We start from the raw sequence: 19,200 nt of genomic DNA on the forward strand, positions 1-19,200 counted from the left end.
TATTATTTTTTTCTTTATTTATTTATTCATTTATTTATACTTATTTATCTGCTTATTTATCTATTTTCCAGAGGGTCAGTGTCAGGGGTTCACGAGCTCCGGGCTAGCGAGGTGCGAGGACCAGGGTGGCGGTGAGGGGACAGAGTACAGGAGGCTGGAAATGAAGCGAAGTCTTTTGAAGCCCGTGACAGCCTCCTCCAGCGTGACCGATCATAATGTCATGTTTGATGTGCTGGTGAGTGTCTCTGTGTGTGTGTGTGTGTGTGTGTGTGTGTGTGTGTGTGTGTGTGTGTGTGTGTGTGTGTGTGTGTGAGCTATGACTTTACAGGAGAGAGAGAGAGAGAGAGAGAGAGTGTACGTATGTTTGTGTGACTGCAATGCACGAAGTCTCTCTATGCATTTTAGTATTAATAATATTCACTTTGCTTATTCTTTATAGTTCACTTCATCTATTCATTCATATTTTTGTTGTTGTTGTTGTTGTTGTTTTAGCAGTGGGTGTGAGCGACGTTTAGTGGACATGTATTTTTCACTCTATATTGCTTCTGACCAGCAACCCTCGGAAATGAAAATGAAAACACAATCCCTTCTTATCTCCTCCTCCTCTTCCTCTTCTCTCTCTCTCTCTCTCTCTCTCTCTCTCTCTCTCTCTCTCTCTCTCTCTCTCTCTCTCTCTCTCTCTCTCTCTCTCGATTTTTCTTTCGACTTTTCCTCCTCCTCCTCCTCCTCCTTCTTCTTCTTCTTCTTCTTCTTCTTCTTCTTCTTCTTCTTCTTCTTCTTCTTCTTCTTCTTCTTCTTCTTCTTCTTCTTCTTCTTCTTCTTCTTCCATACAGACACAGGCACCGTACGACTGGCCATCATTCAGTTACTGTCCCTGCACGGTGTCTGCGGCGAACGAGTGGGTGACGGTGGACCTTGGGCAGCCTTACGACCTCTCCCTCATCCAGGTGACGCTTTCTCAAGAAGTAAGGGAAACCTACTACAAAACCGTCAGTGTCTTTGTGAGTGTGCTGGTGGTGGTGTGCCGTTGAAAAGTCTTACTGTATATAAAGATAATAGGGATAGTAATAAGATAGTGATAGTAGAAATGAAAATGTTTGTTTTTTTATATATCTAAGGCAAAGTTGGATAAGGGAAGCATAAATATCAAGCAAAAAATACCCCGATTAGATGTCAGTTGCCTTAGAGAGTTAGCCAAAAGAGTTAGAATAGTAACACTGACAATAATGAGGAGGGAAAAAAATGAAGAAAATGATAGATTAATGAGAAATTGTAGTAATGTTTCAAAAAGAGTACCGTAAACTCGACTACATAAAGTTTTAATAAGAAGTTAGTTTCGAGTTATCTCCGCCAGGGTTTTTCCTCACCACAGCAGCTGCTAATTAACTCTGTACACGAGCTCTTTTTATGTAAGATGGAGAAACTCATCAAGGGCAATGAAAAGACCCACTTGATACCCAGTTCCCGTTCCCCTTTATATCAATATTTGAAAAGTGATGTGTTAGTAAGGTAGTAAAGAGGCTCAACCATTGCAAAAACTGACAAAGGAGAATAGAGTAAAAAGCCAGCTCCGTGCCCTTTGTATCAAAATTTGAGAAGTGATGTGTTAGTAAGATAGTAAAGAGGCTCAACCATTGCAAAAACTGACAAAGGAGAATAGAAAGTTAAGAAAAAGGCAGCTCTCGTCAGCTTTGCATGAATATTAGAGGTGAATGAGAAGAGCTGTGTTGTGTTAATGAGGTAGTAAAGAGGCTTAACCATTGCAAAAACTGACGAAGGAGAATAGAAAAAGTTAGAAATAAAAGACCCACTTCATAGCCAGTCCCCGTTACCTTTGTATAACTATTAACCCCTTCAATACTGTAACACATCTTTACCTTGAGACTTGTGTACTATTAGATCATTTTATTGACACCAGGAAGGGTCTATGGCGGTCAGAAGATTAACCCCTTCAGTACTGGGACGTATTTTTACCTTGAGAATTTTATACGATTAGACCATTTTGATGACATTAGGAAGGGTGCATGGAGATCAGAGGAGAAATGGCCACAGTCTTCACTATTTTAATCCCAACATAAATTTGTGAAGCTGTATCAAATCAGCAAATAGTCACCAGAATGAATATGGAAACACGTCGTGGTACTGAGGGGGTTAAGACGTGTTTTAGAGCAGTGTTGTGTGAGTGGGGTAGTAAATAGGGTGAACCGTTGCGCCAGGTTGGGGACGAAGGCAACACGAATGATCCCATGGTGGCGCAGTCTCCCAGTGTTGCCAGAACGGAGAGAGAAGTGGTCAAATATTTCGGTGAGTTATATTTTGATGTGTCGATTTGTTCTTTCTGTGTTTTAATTATTTCGTCTATTTTGTCTTTTTTTTTATTTATTTATTTCTTTTTTTTATTCTCTTTCTTCTTCCTCTTCCTCCTCCATTTGTTATCTATTTTGCTTTATCATGTTTATTGTGTTTGTTTTTCTTTTTTTTTTTTCTTTTTGTTTTGATTGTATTGTCTATTTTTTCCTTTTCCTTTTTTTTTTCCAATTCTCTGCTTCCTCCTCCTCCTCCTCCTCCTCCTCCTCCTCCTCCTCCTCCTCCTCCTCTTTCCTATTTCTCATCTCTTAATTTTTGTGTGCTTCTTTCTTTCGTTTGTGTATTTGTTGTCCTTCCTAATTCTTCTATTTCTGCAGCGTGCCCTCCCTTCCATAGTTTAGTAGTAGTAGTAGTAGTAGTAGTAGAAGTAGTAGTAGTAGTAGCAGCACAGTAAACTACACTTGCTATAGATAAGACATATATTCTGACTTTATCTAATGTTCTCTCTCTCTCTCTCTCTCTCTCTCTCTCTCTCTCTCTCTCTCTCTCTCTCTCTCTCTCTCTCTCTCTCTCTCTCTCTCTCTCTCTCTCTCGCAGTGACGGCACGGGGGCGGTACGTCACGCTGCAGCAGAGTGAAATGAGCTATTTCTGCATGTGTAACTTTGAAGTCTTCGGAACCGTCTAAACCATCACAATAGTCGCCTCCAGACACCCCAGTAGCCCTTCCAGTCAGAGTGCACTTGGTTAGGGAGCTTTTGGTTAGTAGAAAGGTAGGATAGTAAAGCAGAAGGACTCTCACCATCAACTTTTGCATATATAACCTTGGAAGTCTTCTAAAGAGTACGAAACATCACAACAGTCGCCTCCAGACACCCAAGTACCGTTTTCTGTCAATCTATCCTTCCCATTACAGACCCCGTAGCATTCCCCAGCCCCACACTCAGCCCACCAGACACCCAGTACCCCCAGTCTCTTCTCAGCCCCTCACAGATGCCCAGTACTTCCTCTGCCCCCTTATAATTAGTTTTTCCCCTCCTCTAACCAAGAGAAGGGAAAAGACAATGAGTAAAGAATCAGTTACGTACAAGAGGCCTCTATACACACACCCAGTACCTCCTCAGCTCCCTCCTCTCCCTATTACAGCTAGTTCCTCCCCTCTTTTGACCAAGCGAAGGGAAAAGACAATGAGTAAAGCATTAGTTACGTACAAGAGGCCTCTATACAGACACCCAGTACCTCCACAGCCACCTCCTCTCCCTCTTACAGCTAGTTCCTCCCATCTCCCTTGTAAATTTCAATAAAGCCTTTTGAATAGTGGAGGTGAAGCATAAAAGTGTTTGAGAATACGAGGTTTTGTTCTTACACCATGACTGTTTTCAAAGGTCGCGGATATAAAAAGCCGGGTTCTCAACATAATGGGGGCCGCCGTGGTACAGTGGAACCATGCGTGCTTTGGGGTCCGAGGGGTCTCCAAGCGCACGGGTTCCAATCTTGTCCACGGTCCGAGTGTAGGTTGGGCTTCCTCACTCGGGGCAATGTTTTTTTTCGTGGAGTGGTGCCTTAGTGGTTCTCTGTTTCTTTTTTTTTTCCAATGGTTTTTTTTTTTTTTTTCTTTTTTTCATGGAGTTGGTGCCTCATGTGGGCCTTTTTTTTTTTTTTTTTTTTTTTTTTTTATCTACTTTTTCTCGGCCAGTTATTTGCTACTGAAAAAAGAAAAAAAAAAAGAATGAAGAAGACAAGTATTGGTAGTAATCAGTTTGGCTGTTGCTGTTTTTTTTAATTTTTTTATTGTTGTTGTTGTTTTCATTGATGTTGAAGGAATAGTGTGTTGAACTGTCACTGGAATACATAAACCAAACACTACTAACCCTTCACGTGTGTTGTGTGTAGACGCTGTGTGTTAGTTGAACTGCATACTGCTTAGATAACTCATTGGCAACACTGACACCACTTAATTGGAGGTTCAGGAAAAAGAAAATAGTTTGATGTTTGTGATTCTGAAGCAATTTAGTGAAGAGTGAAGCGTTTAATTAGAAAAACTATATAATGTTTGTAATGAGTGCATTGAAGAGAGAGAGAGAGAGATTGAATTGATTTGATTAATTTATTAAGCCGTAGCGTCAGGCAAATAGACAATCGATGGCTTAGAAGTCACAAAACACGATTAAATGGACGTTCACACACACACACACACACACACACACACACACACACACACACATATTTTCTCTTTCGTTCAATTACTTTTTAATTAGGTAGAATTAAAACATTGTTATAAATAAGGGTGTGTGTGTGTGTGTGTGTGTGTGTGTGTGTATTCTCTCGTACAACTAGAGAGATTCCAAAATGGCACTCACAAATCATCAGTGCAGGTTCTAATTATAAAACCTGGCCACGTCACAATCTTTCACCGCTTCTCTGTATCGTCATGTGCGTGTTTTGTTACATTAGAACCAGTTACGCGGTGGATTCAACAAAATATTACTTGCATTAATAAAAACATTTATATATCTCACACTTTTGGCTTTCGAACATGGCTAAAGGAGCTGGCGTTGGGTAGCCTGTAGTGGCACGCGGACACCACCACCACAACCCGGCCAAACCTCCCACATTTTCCCTAATATCTCTTATTCTTGGTCCACGCAGGATGTACCGGTGTCCCAAGCTGGTGGATGTCCTGGTGGTGGTGGAGCTGCCCTGTGTCATGTACAAAATGGCACCTTTCAGCTTAAAAGGCCACGATACCTGAAGCGAGAATAACCATTATGTCCCATTAATAATAGTTGTAGTAATGGGGAGTTGTCATTGACAGTTGTGTGCCGTACAGACAGCACAACCTTCACGCACATACAGTGGTGGTGGTGGTGGTGTCTTGGTGTTTACTGCTCAGTATATCTACACACCCAGACGCATTCACGCACAGCCATAGATACTCAAAACACACTCAAACACACACACAGAACCAAGCTAAAAACACACACACACACACAATGAAGTGAAGTGTTACCATATTCCCAGGCAGTTTTTAGCAGCACAAGCGGCAAGACAAGATTGAACCAGCAGTGCAAGGCAAGCCACCCTGACCTGCAGCCTTCACCACACCCCTCCTTCACTTACTCAAGGTGTGTTTAAGGTCATTCGCTTATCTTGGGCCTCCATTTACCTACGGGAGTGAAAATACCTCGAACTGTACCCAGATTTGTAAAGGTGATTAGGTAAACAAGCGGTCATAGAGGCAAGTTGTGTATATTCGCCGTTGTTATTTGCGTCCTTCACTCACATACAGTGAGCCATACATGTGCCAGAGTGCACCCACCAGTCTACTATTTCATCTCCCATGGTCATTTCTTCCCGACATAGCTTCATTTTGTTGTGGTGAGATTTTAAAGGCAACATATGGACCCCGCGCCGTCGCTGTTCCAGCCTCCAGGTCCCCGGATGTTACCTACCCCTCCGGTCCCCCGCCATACTCCCCCCTTGGCAGCCTGCTCGGTCCAATACTTTTTTCTAATATTTCGTGAGAGTAATATTACGCTTCCATGGTGTGTTTTTATGGTTTGTATAAATGTTTCGTTGTGTTTGAAGTGTGTTGCGCGCCTGTGTTGGGTAAATATGTGGCGTTTAGTGGTGTTTTATGGCGTGTGTTAAAGGCTTTTCAACGGTGAAAATTTTCCTCTGGAATTTTGAGGTTTCTTATTTGAAGGTATAAGTGGGCCTTTGTGGTATCAAAGGATCGGCTGTCCTGTTTTAAGCGTGAAATCAATCTATTGAGTGAAATATATGGACTTTGAAATGGTGTTTGGTGGTGTTGAAAAAACGTCTTATTTTTCTTTATTTTATTTGGTGACGTTTGTGGTTCTCGGTGTAACTCGCTGTGGAATGCCTTGAAAGATACCTCACACTCCCTCAAATGTGGTAAAACACTCGCCAAGTGAAAATGGCTTGACTTTGCAGGGCGTTTTAGCAGATTTATGAGTTTGAATGTTATTTTATATTTAGCATACTTAATTTAGACATTTTTTGAAAACTAGTTAAGCTGGAGTTGTTTTGATATTTTTAAACTTAGTTTTACTATTTATCACGGCATAAAATAACAAGCATTCGGCCGTGGCTCCGTTTTTTCGAAAAGTCATTTTTAAAATGAAATGATTTACGTAATTTAGCCGAGCCACCCCCGCTCTCTCGTTCTCTGTGATGACCACAGCCCAGGTGGTGACTGAACATAGCCCCGGGCTGCCGCCTCTTTTCAAAACCCGCAGTTCGTCAATATTTTGCCTAATATCTGGTGATTCCTGCGTGTTTTCGTGTGTTTCTAGGTTCAGGTGTGTAGATAGTAGTAGCAGAAGGAAGTAGAAAGGAGAAATAAAGGAGGATAAGAAGGAAGGAAGGAGAAAGAGAGAAGGAAGAGGAGGAGAAGCCAAGTCACAATACTTAAGTCACCCACCCTCTCCAATATTTTGTCTAATATCTTGTGTTTTGATGTGTTTCTAGGCTCAGACGTTGACGGAAGCAACAGAAGGAAGAAGAAGAAGGAGAAACAAAGAAGGAGGACGAGGAAGAAACGAGAAATAGAGGTGGAATAGGAGAAGGAGCCAAGGTGTAATATTTAGGTGAGTGTCCCTTTTAATCCTAACGTTCTTTATAATGCATAGTGTTGGATTTGGGACGTTTTAAGTGTGTTACAGGGTGTTTGGGTGTATTATAAGGGTGTTTTGGGTATATATCGTGTGTATTTGACGTGCCTTGAGTGTGGTGTGGAGGTGTATTTGAGTACTGGCATGTTTTGAGTGGGTTTTGGGGGCAATTTGAGGTGTTGCATGGTGTTTTGAGTGTGCTTTGTGGCAGTTTTGAATGTTTTAAGTGATTTCGGTGTGTACTGGGTGTATATAGTGCGTTTTGTGTGTATTTTCCGGCATTTTGATGTGTTGCAAGGTGTTTTGAGTGTATTTTGGGGTAGTTTTGAGTGTTTTAAGGTGTGTGGGTGTTTGTTAGGGGTGTTTTGGGTGTGTGTGAGGGTGATTTGGTGTATATTTGGTGTTTCTAGTAAGTTTAGGAGTGTTTGGGTGCATTATGAGGTATTGCAAGATGTTTTGGGTGTGTTTGTGATGTTGTAAGTGGTTTGGTGTGTGTTGGGTGTGTGTACTGGGTATTTCTAGTGAATTTTGGGTGTGTTTTGAGGTGTTGCATGGTGTTTTGGGTGTTGTAAGTTGTTTGGGTGTGTGTTGGGGACGATTTTGGAGTATATTGATTGTGTTTAGTGAGTTTTGAGTGTTTGGGAGCATTTTGAGGTGTTGCATGGTGTTTTGAGTGTGTTTTGGGTGTTTTAAGTGGTTTGGGGTGTGTTGGGGATGATTTTGGGTGTTTTTGGGCCTTTCTGGGTGTTTATTAGCGATGTTAGTGAGAGCGCCGCTTTTGATCCATCCATAAGTCCCGCGCAGAGTTTCATTCCAAGTCTACAATTAAATCTAGATATATGTAACCTAAATACTTCTTGAAATTGAATCACTAATACTACAAAGAACACCGCCATTAATTTAGAACAGCCATTTTTATTAGATCATCTTCAGTGGAAAGCTAAAATTAATCTTGCCATTGGGAAAATATATATAAAAAAATAAAAATACCAAATAAATATTAATAAAAGTGATATAAAAATAACAATTATTAATTATCTAGGTATTTTATTACACTACAAAGCTTTTAAGATTGAAAAATATAAATAAATAACAATGACCTCCCCGGAGCAAGACAGAACAAGAAATCAGCACTATCAAATAAATAAAATAAAAAATCACAGAACCGATATTAACAAAAGTAAAAGAAAAATAACTCACATTAATTATCTACATATTTTATTACACTACTTTACTTAAAATTACAAAAAATAATAAAAATAACGATAACCTCCCCAGAGCAAGACGGGCCAAGAGGTCAGCACGTGTTGTGGAGAGCCAGAGTGAAAGGTGCGTATCAGTATTCACTCACTTTTCTTACTATTACTGTTACTATTACTACTGCAGGGGTAGGGAAGCGTGAGGGCGTGGCAGGGTGGTGGTGAGGGTGTATCGTGTCAAACAGGTGTACTAGCAGTGTGTCGTGTCAAGGGCTGGTCTGATGGACGTCTGGTTATTATTATTATTATTATTATTTATTTTTATCTTATTCTTGGTGTTTTTTTTGTTATGTTTAATTGTTGCCTATTGTGACCTTACCTGACCCTACTGTGACCTAATCTATCCACTGTTAGGCCTATGAGTATAAATGAGGCCGCGCGTACTGTAGTATACCCATCCACCATTTTTAAAGTCTCAGAAATCGAGTTTCAAGTTTTTTTTTTTTCTTTAAAGATCGATATCATGAAGAGTATTACACCTAGGGCAATGGGGTTTGCATCATCCTAAAGCCTATCATCTCTACTTTGCTCCATCAACTTTTTGTTAAGATGCACTCCCCCTCCCCCCATCATTAACCAAAAAAGACGAGGAATTGGCAAAAAAGTTTTTATTTTATGCAAGAACCATTACACCTGGCAGAGGTTAGCGTGTTCTTTTATGTTGTACAATGATGGTGAGTGTCAATAGAGTGTTTGATAATGATTTTGTTAAGCTATTGCCATAAAATATTTTTTTATAATTTATTTTCTGAATGTTATAAATATGTTAAGAACAACAAGTGCTGCATGGCAAGCTTGTAAGCAAAACTCAAGCTCGGGACGAGCAGGAGTAATACTATAGCTTGCACTAGAGGCTGGGGACGAGACTATTCACGCTGCTTATGTCGCATGGGTATACTTTAGCATGCGCGAAAAGCCAGGCTGCTTTGTCTATTGTCACGGGAATGGCGCTTGTGTATACTTTACCTTCCGCACTGCATAAAAATACGTGTGCCGAGTGCTAAAGACGTAAACCCAAGAAATTTCTATTGGGTTTTTCGCGTATATTATCTTGTATTTCTTCACATCCACCTCGTCCACATGAAAGTATATGGTCTGATTGACCGTGTGATAGCATTATCTCAAATTTGAGCAGGATGGCGCTTGGGTATACTATAGCACGCGGGGCCTCAAATATAACCTCATAGGCCTACCTACATTCTGTCTTAAGGTTATTATTAATTTTTCATGTGTGATGTGGACCGTGAGAGTGTGTAGAGTGGTGTGTGGTGTGGTGTGTAGTCACGTGTGGTGTATGGTGTGTGTATTGGTGTGTTGTGTGTGTAGTGGTGTATGGTGTGTGATGTGTGTATTGGTGTGTGGTGTGTAGTGGTGTATGGTGTGTAGTGGTGTATGGTGTGTGGTGTGGTGTGTGTAGTGGCGTGTGGTATGTGTAGTGGTGTGTGGTGTGTTGGTTCATACTGCAGTAACACCAAAGGCATGATCTTGAAATGTTTGGAAATTAATGTCTCTCTTGTTAGGTTAGGTTAGGTGTAGGCCTATTGGAAATTAAAAATAGGTTAGGTTAGATATAGGCCTATCAGAAATGAATAATAGGTTAGGTTAGTTGTAGGCCTATCGGAAATTGATAATAGCCTTTTATTATTAATTTCCGCGAGAATGTGTCGAGTGTGTGGTGTGTGGTGTGTGGTGTGTTGGTTCACGCTGCACTAACACCAGCTGTGTGTGTGTATTCACCTAGTTGTAATTTTACAGGGCCTGGGTATCATACTCGTGTGGCCCCGTCTCCATATCTACACACATCCAACTTTCCTTTAAAACTATGCACACTCCTTGCTGACACCACCTCCTCTCTCAAACCATTCCACACCTCCACACATCTTTGTGGGAAACTATATTTCTTCACATCCTTCAAGCATATTCCCTTGGCTATCTTTTTACTATGCAATCTTGTAGTTCTATTTCAGTTTTCCTCTCTCAACATCATTTGCTCATTATCCACTTCATCCAGTCCGTTCAACAGTTTATAAACCTGTATTAAATCTCCTCTTTGTTCCGAAGTAAGCAAATTAATTTCTTTTAATCTCTCCTCATAGGTCATTTCTGCCAATTCCGGAACCATTTTTGTTGCCATTCTCTGCAATCTCTCCAACTTCCTTATATGCTTCTTTTTATAAGGGGACCAAACCACTCCAGCATATTCCAATCTTGGTCTAATTACCGTACTAATTAATTTCTTCATCATATCTTTATCCATATAATGGAAGGCTAATCCAATATTTTTGATCAAATTATACGTTTCTCCAAACATCTTATCAATATGAGCCTCAAACTGCCCATGGTCTTGTATTATCACTCCCAAATCCTTTTCCTTTTCCACCTTTTTACAACACTACTTCTTCACCCATCTTATATGACCCTCTTGGCCGTCTTCCACTCTTCCCCATCTCCATCACATGACTTTTGCTCAGATTAAATTCCATTTGCCACCTCTTGCTCCACTCCCAAATCCTATCCAGATCTGCCTGTAAAATTTCACAATCTTCTTCACTCTTCACACACCTACACAACTTCGCATCATCCGCAAACAAATTAATATAGCTGTGTCATTAATATATACAAGGAAAAGTATTGGTGCCAGCACTGAGCCTTGTGGGACTCCACTCTCCACCACCAACCAGTCCGATTTTGCATCCCTTATTACCGTTCTCATCTCCCTCCATCTCAAGTAGTTTTCCATCCACTTTAACACTTTTCCTTTCAGTCCTCCATAAATCTCTAATTTCCATAACTGTCTCATGTGTGGTACCTTGTCAAAAGCTTTTTTTAAATCCAAATATACACAGTCCATCCATCCCTCTCTCTCTTGTATTTTGTCAACCACTCTTGAATAAAAGCTCAGTAGATTTGTTGCACATGACCTCCCTTTCCTGAAGCCAAATTGATGATCCGATAATAACTTATGATCCTCCAGGAACCGTATCCAATATTTCTTTATCACCCTCTCACAAATCTTACCAACCACACTTGTTAGAGAGACAGGTCTATAGTTAAGAGGTTCTTCCTTACTGCCTCCCTTATAAATGGGTACCACTTCAGCTCTCTTCCACTCTACTGGTACTTCCCTGTTTCTAAGGAACACCTTATAATATCATATAATGGATCAATCAATTCTTCTCTACACTCCTTCAATAATTTTCCTGAAACTTCATCTGGTCCCATCGCTTTATCATCATTAAGTTCCTCCAACATTTTATATAACTCCTTTTTAGGTATCTTAATGTCATCCATATGCACATTTCCTTGTACATTCTGAGGCTTTACAAACATTGTTTCTTCAGTAAATACTTGCTGAAACCTATTATTTAGCAATTCTGCTATATTCTTAGGGTCATCTACTGTCCCTTGCTCTCCTTTTAATCTTTCAATGGACTCTCTCTTTTTAAGTTTACCATTTATGAACCTGTAAAACAATTTTGGATGTTCCTTACTCTTGTCTACAATATCTTTTTCAAATTTTCTTTCTTCCTCCCTCCTTACCCTCACATACTCATTTCTCGTCACTCTATAATTCTCCTTATTTAGTATATTCCTGCTCTTTTTCCATCTTTTCCAAGCCACATCTCTCTTTTCCTTAGCCTTAACACAAGTTGCATTAAACCAATCCTTTCTTCCTTCCTCTCTCGGTTTATACTTTGGTACAAATTTCATAACTCCTTCTTTATAATATTTCATAAAAATCTCATATTTCTTTTGCACTTCTCTGATTTGTAACATCTCCTCCCAATCTTATTTTCTGAAATAATTTTTCAAACTTTCTGTGTCCATCTTTCTATAATTCAATCTACCACTCCTGTATGTCTCGTCCTTCCTTCGCTGTATTGTTGCTATCTGCATTTCCATAACCACATGATCACTCTTTCCCAAAGGACACTTGTATTGTATATCTCCACATAGGTACACTTCTCTTGTTAACACCAAATCCAATCTAGCCGGTTCATCATCTCCTCTATATCTAGTATTTTCCTTCACCCTCTGTTCCATCATATTTTCCATCATTAGATTAAGAAATCTCTCTCCCCATGCTTCCTCTCCAACACCACTTACTAGATTTTCCCAATCCACCTCCTTACAATTAAAATCTCCTACTAGTATCACCTTTCTTTTTCCAGATAATACACTTTCCAAACTCTGTAAAGTATCCTTGAAAAATAGGTTAGGTTAGATATAGGCCTATCAGAAATGAATAATAGGTTAGGTTAGTTGTAGGCCTATCGGAAATTGATAATAGCCTTTTATTATTAATTTCCGCGAGAATGTGTTGAGTGTGTGGTGTGTTGGTTCACACTGCAGTAACACCAGCTATGTGTGTGTGTGTGTGTGTGTGTGTGTGTGTGTGTGTGTGTGTGTGTGTGTGTGTGTGTGTGTAATTCACTGTTTGATCTGCTGCAGTCTCTGACGAGACAGCCAGACGTTACCCTACGGAACGAGCTCAGAGCTCATTATTTCCGATCTTGGGATAGGTCTGAAACCAGGCACACACCACACACCGGGACAACAAGGTCACAACTCCTCGATTTACATCCCGTACCTACTCACTGCTAGGTGAACAGGGGCTACACGTGAAAGGAGACACACCCAAATATCTCCACCCGGCCGGGGAATCGAATCGTGTGTGTGTGTGTGTGTGTGTGTGTGTGTGTGTGTGTGTGTGTGTGTGTGTGTGTGTGTGTGTGTGTGTGTGTGTGTGTGTGTGTGTGTGTGTTTGTTGCGTTAAATATAAATAAACTGTGTGACCCTCTGCCCCCCCTTCCCCCCATCTCTCCTCCAATAACTGCCCCCCTCCCCCTCTGCCACCCACAATCTCTCCCCCAAGTAAGTGTGTAAAAATTTTAATAGTATTTCACCTTAATCTATTACTTGACCCCTCTCTCCCCCTCCCTGTCTTGCCCCCAACTAATGACATCCCTCCCCCACAGGTACAGGATGGCCAGGCGGGGGTTGCGGAAGACCAGCGGGCGAGGTCACAAGTGGAAGAAAGGTCACAGCTGTGTGTCCAACCCCGAGGTCACCAAGCACTGCCAAGCTGCCAGAGAGAGAGAGAAAGAGAGAAAAAACTATGACATGATATTTTTTTCAATAATTCCCCGCCCATCCCAGCCTAACCTAGTGCAACAACCCCAGTACTATTCCCTCCCTCTCTTCTGCAGTTCCATTCATGTTTTTCAATGTGTTTCTAATATTTTTCTTGTTTTCTCTTACTTTTTCAACAATTTAAGGGCATGCTGTGATCCAGATCTGAAAAACTGATTTCAAAACAAAGTTATAGAATTTATGACTTGAAATTTTGAGGATATTGTAAGCTATTGGTTGTCTTTGAAGTATTTACCTTGTTGTATTGATATGATAATCCAAATATCTTAATTATGTGTTTTAAGGGGTTCAGATTTTCCTGTATAATCACTTCCAGATCTTTTTCCTCTTTAGTTTTCATTATTTTTTCTCTCCCATCAAATAGTTCCATACCGGTCTTCTCTTACTCTTTCCTAGTTCCATTACATGACATTTGTTGACATTAAACTCCAATTTCCACTTGTTGCTCCACTCCTAGATCTTGTTTATATCTTTCTGTAACAGCAAACAGTCCTCCCTGGTTTTGATAACTCTTAGCAGCTTTGCATCATCACCAAACATATTAATATAATTGATTATCATAATGTGAATGTTGTTTACATAAATCTGAAACATAATGGGGGCTAACACTGACCCTTGTGGCACTCTGCTGGTTACTTAACCCCAAGATGAGTATGTATCTCTGATCACAGTTCTCATTTCCTATCCTTCAAATAATCTCTTGTCCATTGGAGCAAGGTTCCTCACAGTCCTCCTATGTTCTCTAGTTTCCAAAGTAGTCTTCCATGCGGGACTTTATCAAAAGGCTTTTTCATGTCCAGGTATACTGTGTCCACCATCCGTCTCTGCTTTCCAGTCCTTCTGTAACTCTGGAGTAGAAGCTTGATAAGTTTGATACACATGACTTCCGTGTCCTGAACCCAAATTGTCTTTTCAATATGACTTGTTCTTCTTCCAGATGTTTAACCCATTTTTCTTTGATAATCATTTCTCACAACTTCCCCAAAACACTTCTAAGTGACGCTGGTCTGTAGGTTAGTGGTTCAGTTGCCTTTCCTCTTTTAAATATCAGTATTACATTAGCTCTCTTCCATTCTAGTGGAACTTTCCCTTCATTTAGTGAACTTGTAATTATTTCCCAAATTGGTGTGTGTGTGTGTTTATGTGTTTGTGTATTTAGCTAGTTGTAGTTTTCCGGGGCCTGGGCTTTACGCTGGTGTGGCCCCGTCTCCATATCTACACTTATCCAATTTTTCTTTCAAACTCTGCACACTCGTTGGTGACACCACTTCTTCACCCAAACTGTTCCACGTCTCAACACATCTTTGCGGGAAACTCAATTTTTTAACATCTCTCAGGCATCTTCCCTTCCTCAGCTTTTTACTATGCGATCTTGTTGTTTGAATGTCATATTCTTCTCTCAGTCTAACCTAACCTGTCATTTTATTTATTTATTGATTTATTTTTAACAAACCTAATCTAACCTAACCAAACATTTGCAGGTCCGCAGAAAACGACACGCCGATTTATTTGAAGTCAAGGACAGAGATTAAACCGGCCTTGAAAAACACCATACCCGTTTTGTCCACCGCCATCACCACCTTGTCCCAGATCAAGGACAAAGTATATTACAGACTCACACATAAGGAAGAGTTGCTTGTGAGTGTGTTTGGGTGTGTCTGGATGCATTTGGGTGTGTTTTGAGGTGTGTTAAAAACCCGTGTGACTGAAATTAGAGTCTTTTTAAAATGTAGGTTATGTTGCCACAATTTTCAACGCCCACATGTGGCTTTTGATAAGGTAGATATCAATGTAATCTGTCAAAACAGCCATCAAACCTCCCTTCAAAACCCGTGTGATTCTGATTTGTAAAGCGCAGGGCACACACATTTTTGGGGTTGGTTTTTGCGGGTGATTGAAATAGTAGTGTTGAAACAAGTGTCTTTTAGAAATACAACTTAGGCGACCACTGGTTTTCAAAGTCCACAGTTAGGAGGAAGTTTGTTCTTAAGAGTGTTTCTGCTTTTGATTTGATAAATATCATGTTACTCTGTCAATAGATCATTAAAAACTGGAGGGGTTTGGCTGTGTTTCTGATGCGTTTGGGGTGAAAGAGTGTGTTTTTGTGGGGTTTGGGTGTGTTTTGTGGTGCTTGAGTGTTTTGGGTGGTTTGGGGATATTTGGATGTGTGTTTTGGGTGTTTAGGAGTGTTTTGAGTGTGCTTTGGGTGTGTTTAGGGTGTGTTTGATGGTGTTTGAATGTGTTTGGGTGATATTTAGATGTGTGTCTCATCTGCATGTTGAAACACACCAAAGCACACTCTAAGCACACCAAAAACACCTCAAAAGACCTCAAAACACCCCAAAACACACCAAAGCACACACTGAACACAACATAAACGCCACAGAACACTCAGAACACCCCAAAACACACCAAAACATTCCCAAAATACGCTCGTTTTCAAGCTAACCTAATCTAACAGCCCATAACCACTCCTTCTCTCTCTCCCACAGATTTGAACCTTCTGTTTTGAAGTTTTGAATGTGTTTTTTTTTTTTTTCATTATTCGTGTGTTTTAATGTTTTTTTTATGTTTTATATGTTTTTCATTCATTTTTCCTGTGTTTTGGTGTTTTTTTAATGTTTCCCTTCGTTTTTCTTACATTTCGTTAGGTTTTTCTAATTTTTTTGACAATTTAAGCCTCCTTTCCAAGCTCAGCAAAGCTATCCTAACCAGACATCCCCAAACCATTCGCTCTCTCTCTCTCTCTCTCTCTCCTGCAGGCCATGAGGGAGGCGGTGGAGGTGTGGGGGGTCCAGCACACCATCACAGACAACCTGTAGTTCATGCTTGGGATGGGACACACTGGGACAGCCTCGGACATTCTTTGTATATTAGGTCCTTTAGTTCTGGCACCATCTTTTTAGCAATCTTCTGTATCTGTTCTGATCTTCTTATATCCTTTTCAGAACTCGTGGAGACCACACCACAGCTGCATATTCCAGCCTTGGGTGTATCATGCTTGTGATGATTTCTTTTCATCATATCTTTGTCCATGAATTGAAATGTCATTCTTATATTTGTCAACATTTTACATGATAATCCAAATATCTTGCCTGTGTGTTTTTTGGGTTCAGATTTTCCTGTATAATCACTCCCAGATCTTTTTCCTCTTTAGTCTTCATTATTTGTTCCTTATCCATCAGATAGTTCCATACCGGCCTTCTCTTACTCTTTCTTAGTTCCATTACGTGACATTTCTTGGCATTAAACTCCAATTTCCACTTGTTGCTCCATTTATAGATCTTGTTTATATCTTCCTGTAACAGCAAAACGTCCTCCCTGGTTTTGATAACTCTTAGCAGCTTTGCATCATCAGCAAATAGATTAATATAACTGTTTACCCCATTGTGAATGTCGTTTACATAAATCTGGAACATAATATGGGCTAACACTGACCCTTGTGGCACTCCGCTAGTTACTTTACCCCAAGTTGAGTATGTATCTCTGATCACAGTTCTCATTTCCCTGTCCTTCAAATAATCCCTTATCCATTCTGATAAGGTTCCTTGCAATCCTCCTATGTTCTCTAGTTTCTAAAGTAATCTTTCATGAGGGACTTTATCAAAAGGCTTTTTCATTTCCAGGTATACTGTGTCCACCATCCGTCTCTGCTTTCCAGTCCTTCTGTAACTCTGGAGTAGAAGCTTAATAAGTTTGATACACATGACCGTCCTGTCCTGAACCCAAATTGTCTGTTCTATATGACTTTTTCTTCTTCCAGATGTTTAACCCATTTTCTTTGATAATTATTTGACACAACTTCCCCAAAATGCTTGTAAGTGACGCTGGTCTGTAGTTTAGTGGTTCAGTTGCCTTTCTTCCTTTAAATATCGGTATTACCTTGGCTGTCTTCCATTCTAGTGGAACTTTCACTTCATTTAGTGAACTTGTAATTATTTCCCAAATTGGTGTGTGTGTGTGTGTTTACCTAGTTGTATTTTACGGGAGGGGAGCCTATGGTGGTGTTGTCCCGTCTGTGTATCTCACAGTGTCTCATTTTGTGTTGAAGTGGTGGTGGTGGACTTTGCGCACACCACCTCTCTGTCCAGTCCGTTCCATATATCTATTACTCTATGGGGGAAGCTGTTTTTCTTGAAGTCTCTTCTGTAGTTGTCTTTTGTGAGTTTTAGTCCATGTCCTCTTGTGTCCCTTGTGTCCCTCTTCAGCAGGTCCATCCTATCAGGAAGGTCCATATTATTCATTATTCTGTAGATGGTCAACAGGTGGCCTCTTTCTCTTCTCTGCTCCAGTGTTGGTCAGTCCAGTCTCTTTTCATACGTAAGAGCCGACAAGGTTGGGGCCAGTTTGGTGGCCGCTGTTTGTAGCCTTTCAATTTTGGTGATATTCTTCCTGGTGTGAGGTGACCACAGTACTGCTGCATACTCCAGTCGTGGTCTGATCAAGGATGCCAATAACTTTTCCACCATATCTTCATCAATATATGTGAATGCAATGGTAATATTTGTCAGTAAGTTGTAGGTCTCACCAACAATTTGATTGATATGTTTATTGGGGGACATTTCCTTTGTTATGAGAACTCCCAGGTCCTTTTCACTTTCCACCTTCTTAATCTTCTCTTCTCCAAGTTTGTATTGTCTTGTTATCCTATTTTTGCTCTTCCCAAATTCCATTATGCTACATTTGTTAATGTTGAATTCCATCTCCCATCTTTTCCTCCATTCCCATAGTCTATCTAAGTCCTGCTGTAGAGTTCCACCATCATCGTGCGAGCCAACTTTCTTCAAAAGTTTTGTGTCTTCTGCAAAGAAACTCGTGTATCTTTAATTTGTGTATGGGTGACTTTTGACGTGCTGGAACGCATTCCTTACTATTACATGTTGTAATGGGTTCGGTATACGGTAATTTTGACTTACGGTGAGGTTTTCAGGAACGCATATGTACCGTATAACGAGGACTTACTGTATATTGTTATGATATTGTATTGATTTGAGCTTCAATATGGCCTGTGAAGGAAAAGGTATGTAATCTATTTTCTGTATAGCATGTTTATTGTTAAGTCCTCGTTTGTTAGTGTGTCGTGCACGAATACTTTTTTTCAAGCTAACAATTAGTCGTATGTTGTATCCATGGTGGTGTTTGCTTGATTTAGGTTGAACCAATACTAAAGTGTGCTTATTGTGTTGTACAGTTTTGTGCATGAGAAGTGAATGTTATTACCTTTAGGTTTTCCTATTACACTTGTGTGTAGTTTGTATTGCTTTGCTTTACATTGTTTTTGCTTTGCCTCACTGATTATATTCATATCCTTGACCAAATATACTTTATTGCCAGTCTAACTGGTTTTCATGAATGGAAAGACAATGGTATGATTTTTTTTTCTGAATTGAAACATGTTTGTTTGCATTGATGTAGGATACCTAGCTATGTGTTAAAATGCTTAATGTATATTTGACTTGCTTGTGTGACGTCTCTGCTTTCCATACTCTTTAGTGATATTTTGGCTGTAGCTAGGGCTTACAAACACGTGGGTATTCCCACAAAACCACCCCCACCTGCTTCTAGGTGCTTAAGCATGCATCTTTTATTTAGTAACTTTGAATGGTGATATGCTTATTGTGTTAGTTTCAACGCTGATATATAATGCTAATAATGTCTGAGGTCTGTGGTAATGGTGTATGCTCTGTTGTGGCATCTTGCATAGTTGATGTGATCAACTATGTAGCTTTTGTCTGCATGTACACCAATTTACTTTTTCTTTTCTCTATATATACCTTACTTCTTTTTCTTGTTACATTTATTGTGTATGCTTCAAAAAATTGAAATTCACTCAACATGCTGTGTT

The 19,200-nt window shown here is 40.1% G+C and overlaps 2 protein-coding genes across 2 annotated transcripts in view; both read left to right on the forward strand.

The window, feature by feature from the left end:
- The window catches only part of LOC123501827, a 9,075-nt gene extending 5,130 nt beyond the window's left edge, over positions 1 to 3,945 (forward strand). The window contains exons 3-6 of the mRNA XM_045250855.1: positions 72 to 235; positions 834 to 965; positions 2,217 to 2,304; positions 2,905 to 3,945. Of these exons, the coding sequence (XP_045106790.1) occupies positions 72 to 235; positions 834 to 965; positions 2,217 to 2,304; positions 2,905 to 2,993 (473 nt within the window). The 3' untranslated portion in view covers positions 2,994 to 3,945. The remainder of the gene's footprint in view (positions 1 to 71; positions 236 to 833; positions 966 to 2,216; positions 2,305 to 2,904) is intronic.
- Positions 3,946 to 6,502: 2,557 nt separating this feature from the next.
- On the forward strand, positions 6,503 to 16,343 carry LOC123501828. The gene is made up of 5 exons (XM_045250856.1): positions 6,503 to 6,566; positions 8,221 to 8,271; positions 13,181 to 13,268; positions 14,837 to 14,993; positions 16,118 to 16,343. The coding sequence occupies exons 1-5, from the start codon at positions 6,503 to 6,505 to the stop codon at positions 16,175 to 16,177; spliced, it is 420 nt and encodes a 139-aa protein (XP_045106791.1). The 3' UTR covers positions 16,178 to 16,343.
- Positions 16,344 to 19,200: the final 2,857 nt, after the last annotated feature.

Source organism: Portunus trituberculatus, chromosome 10 (genome assembly GCF_017591435.1).
Source record: "Portunus trituberculatus isolate SZX2019 chromosome 10, ASM1759143v1, whole genome shotgun sequence".
Classification (NCBI taxonomy): Eukaryota; Metazoa; Arthropoda; class Malacostraca; order Decapoda; family Portunidae; genus Portunus; species Portunus trituberculatus.

What these genes read in the sequence shown, in the direction of transcription:
- LOC123501828 (XM_045250856.1), top strand. Translation starts at nt 6,503, where the DNA reads ATGACCACAGCCCAGGTGGTGACTGAACATAGCCCCGGGCTGCCGCCT. An exon ending in GCCTCTTTTCAAAACCCGCA is followed by an intron (nt 6,567 to 8,220) that starts GTTCGTCAATAT and finishes TAACCTCCCCAG; the next exon opens with AGCAAGACGGGCCAAGAGGT. An exon ending in GTGGAGAGCCAGAGTGAAAG is followed by an intron (nt 8,272 to 13,180) that starts GTGCGTATCAGT and finishes CCTCCCCCACAG; the next exon opens with GTACAGGATGGCCAGGCGGG.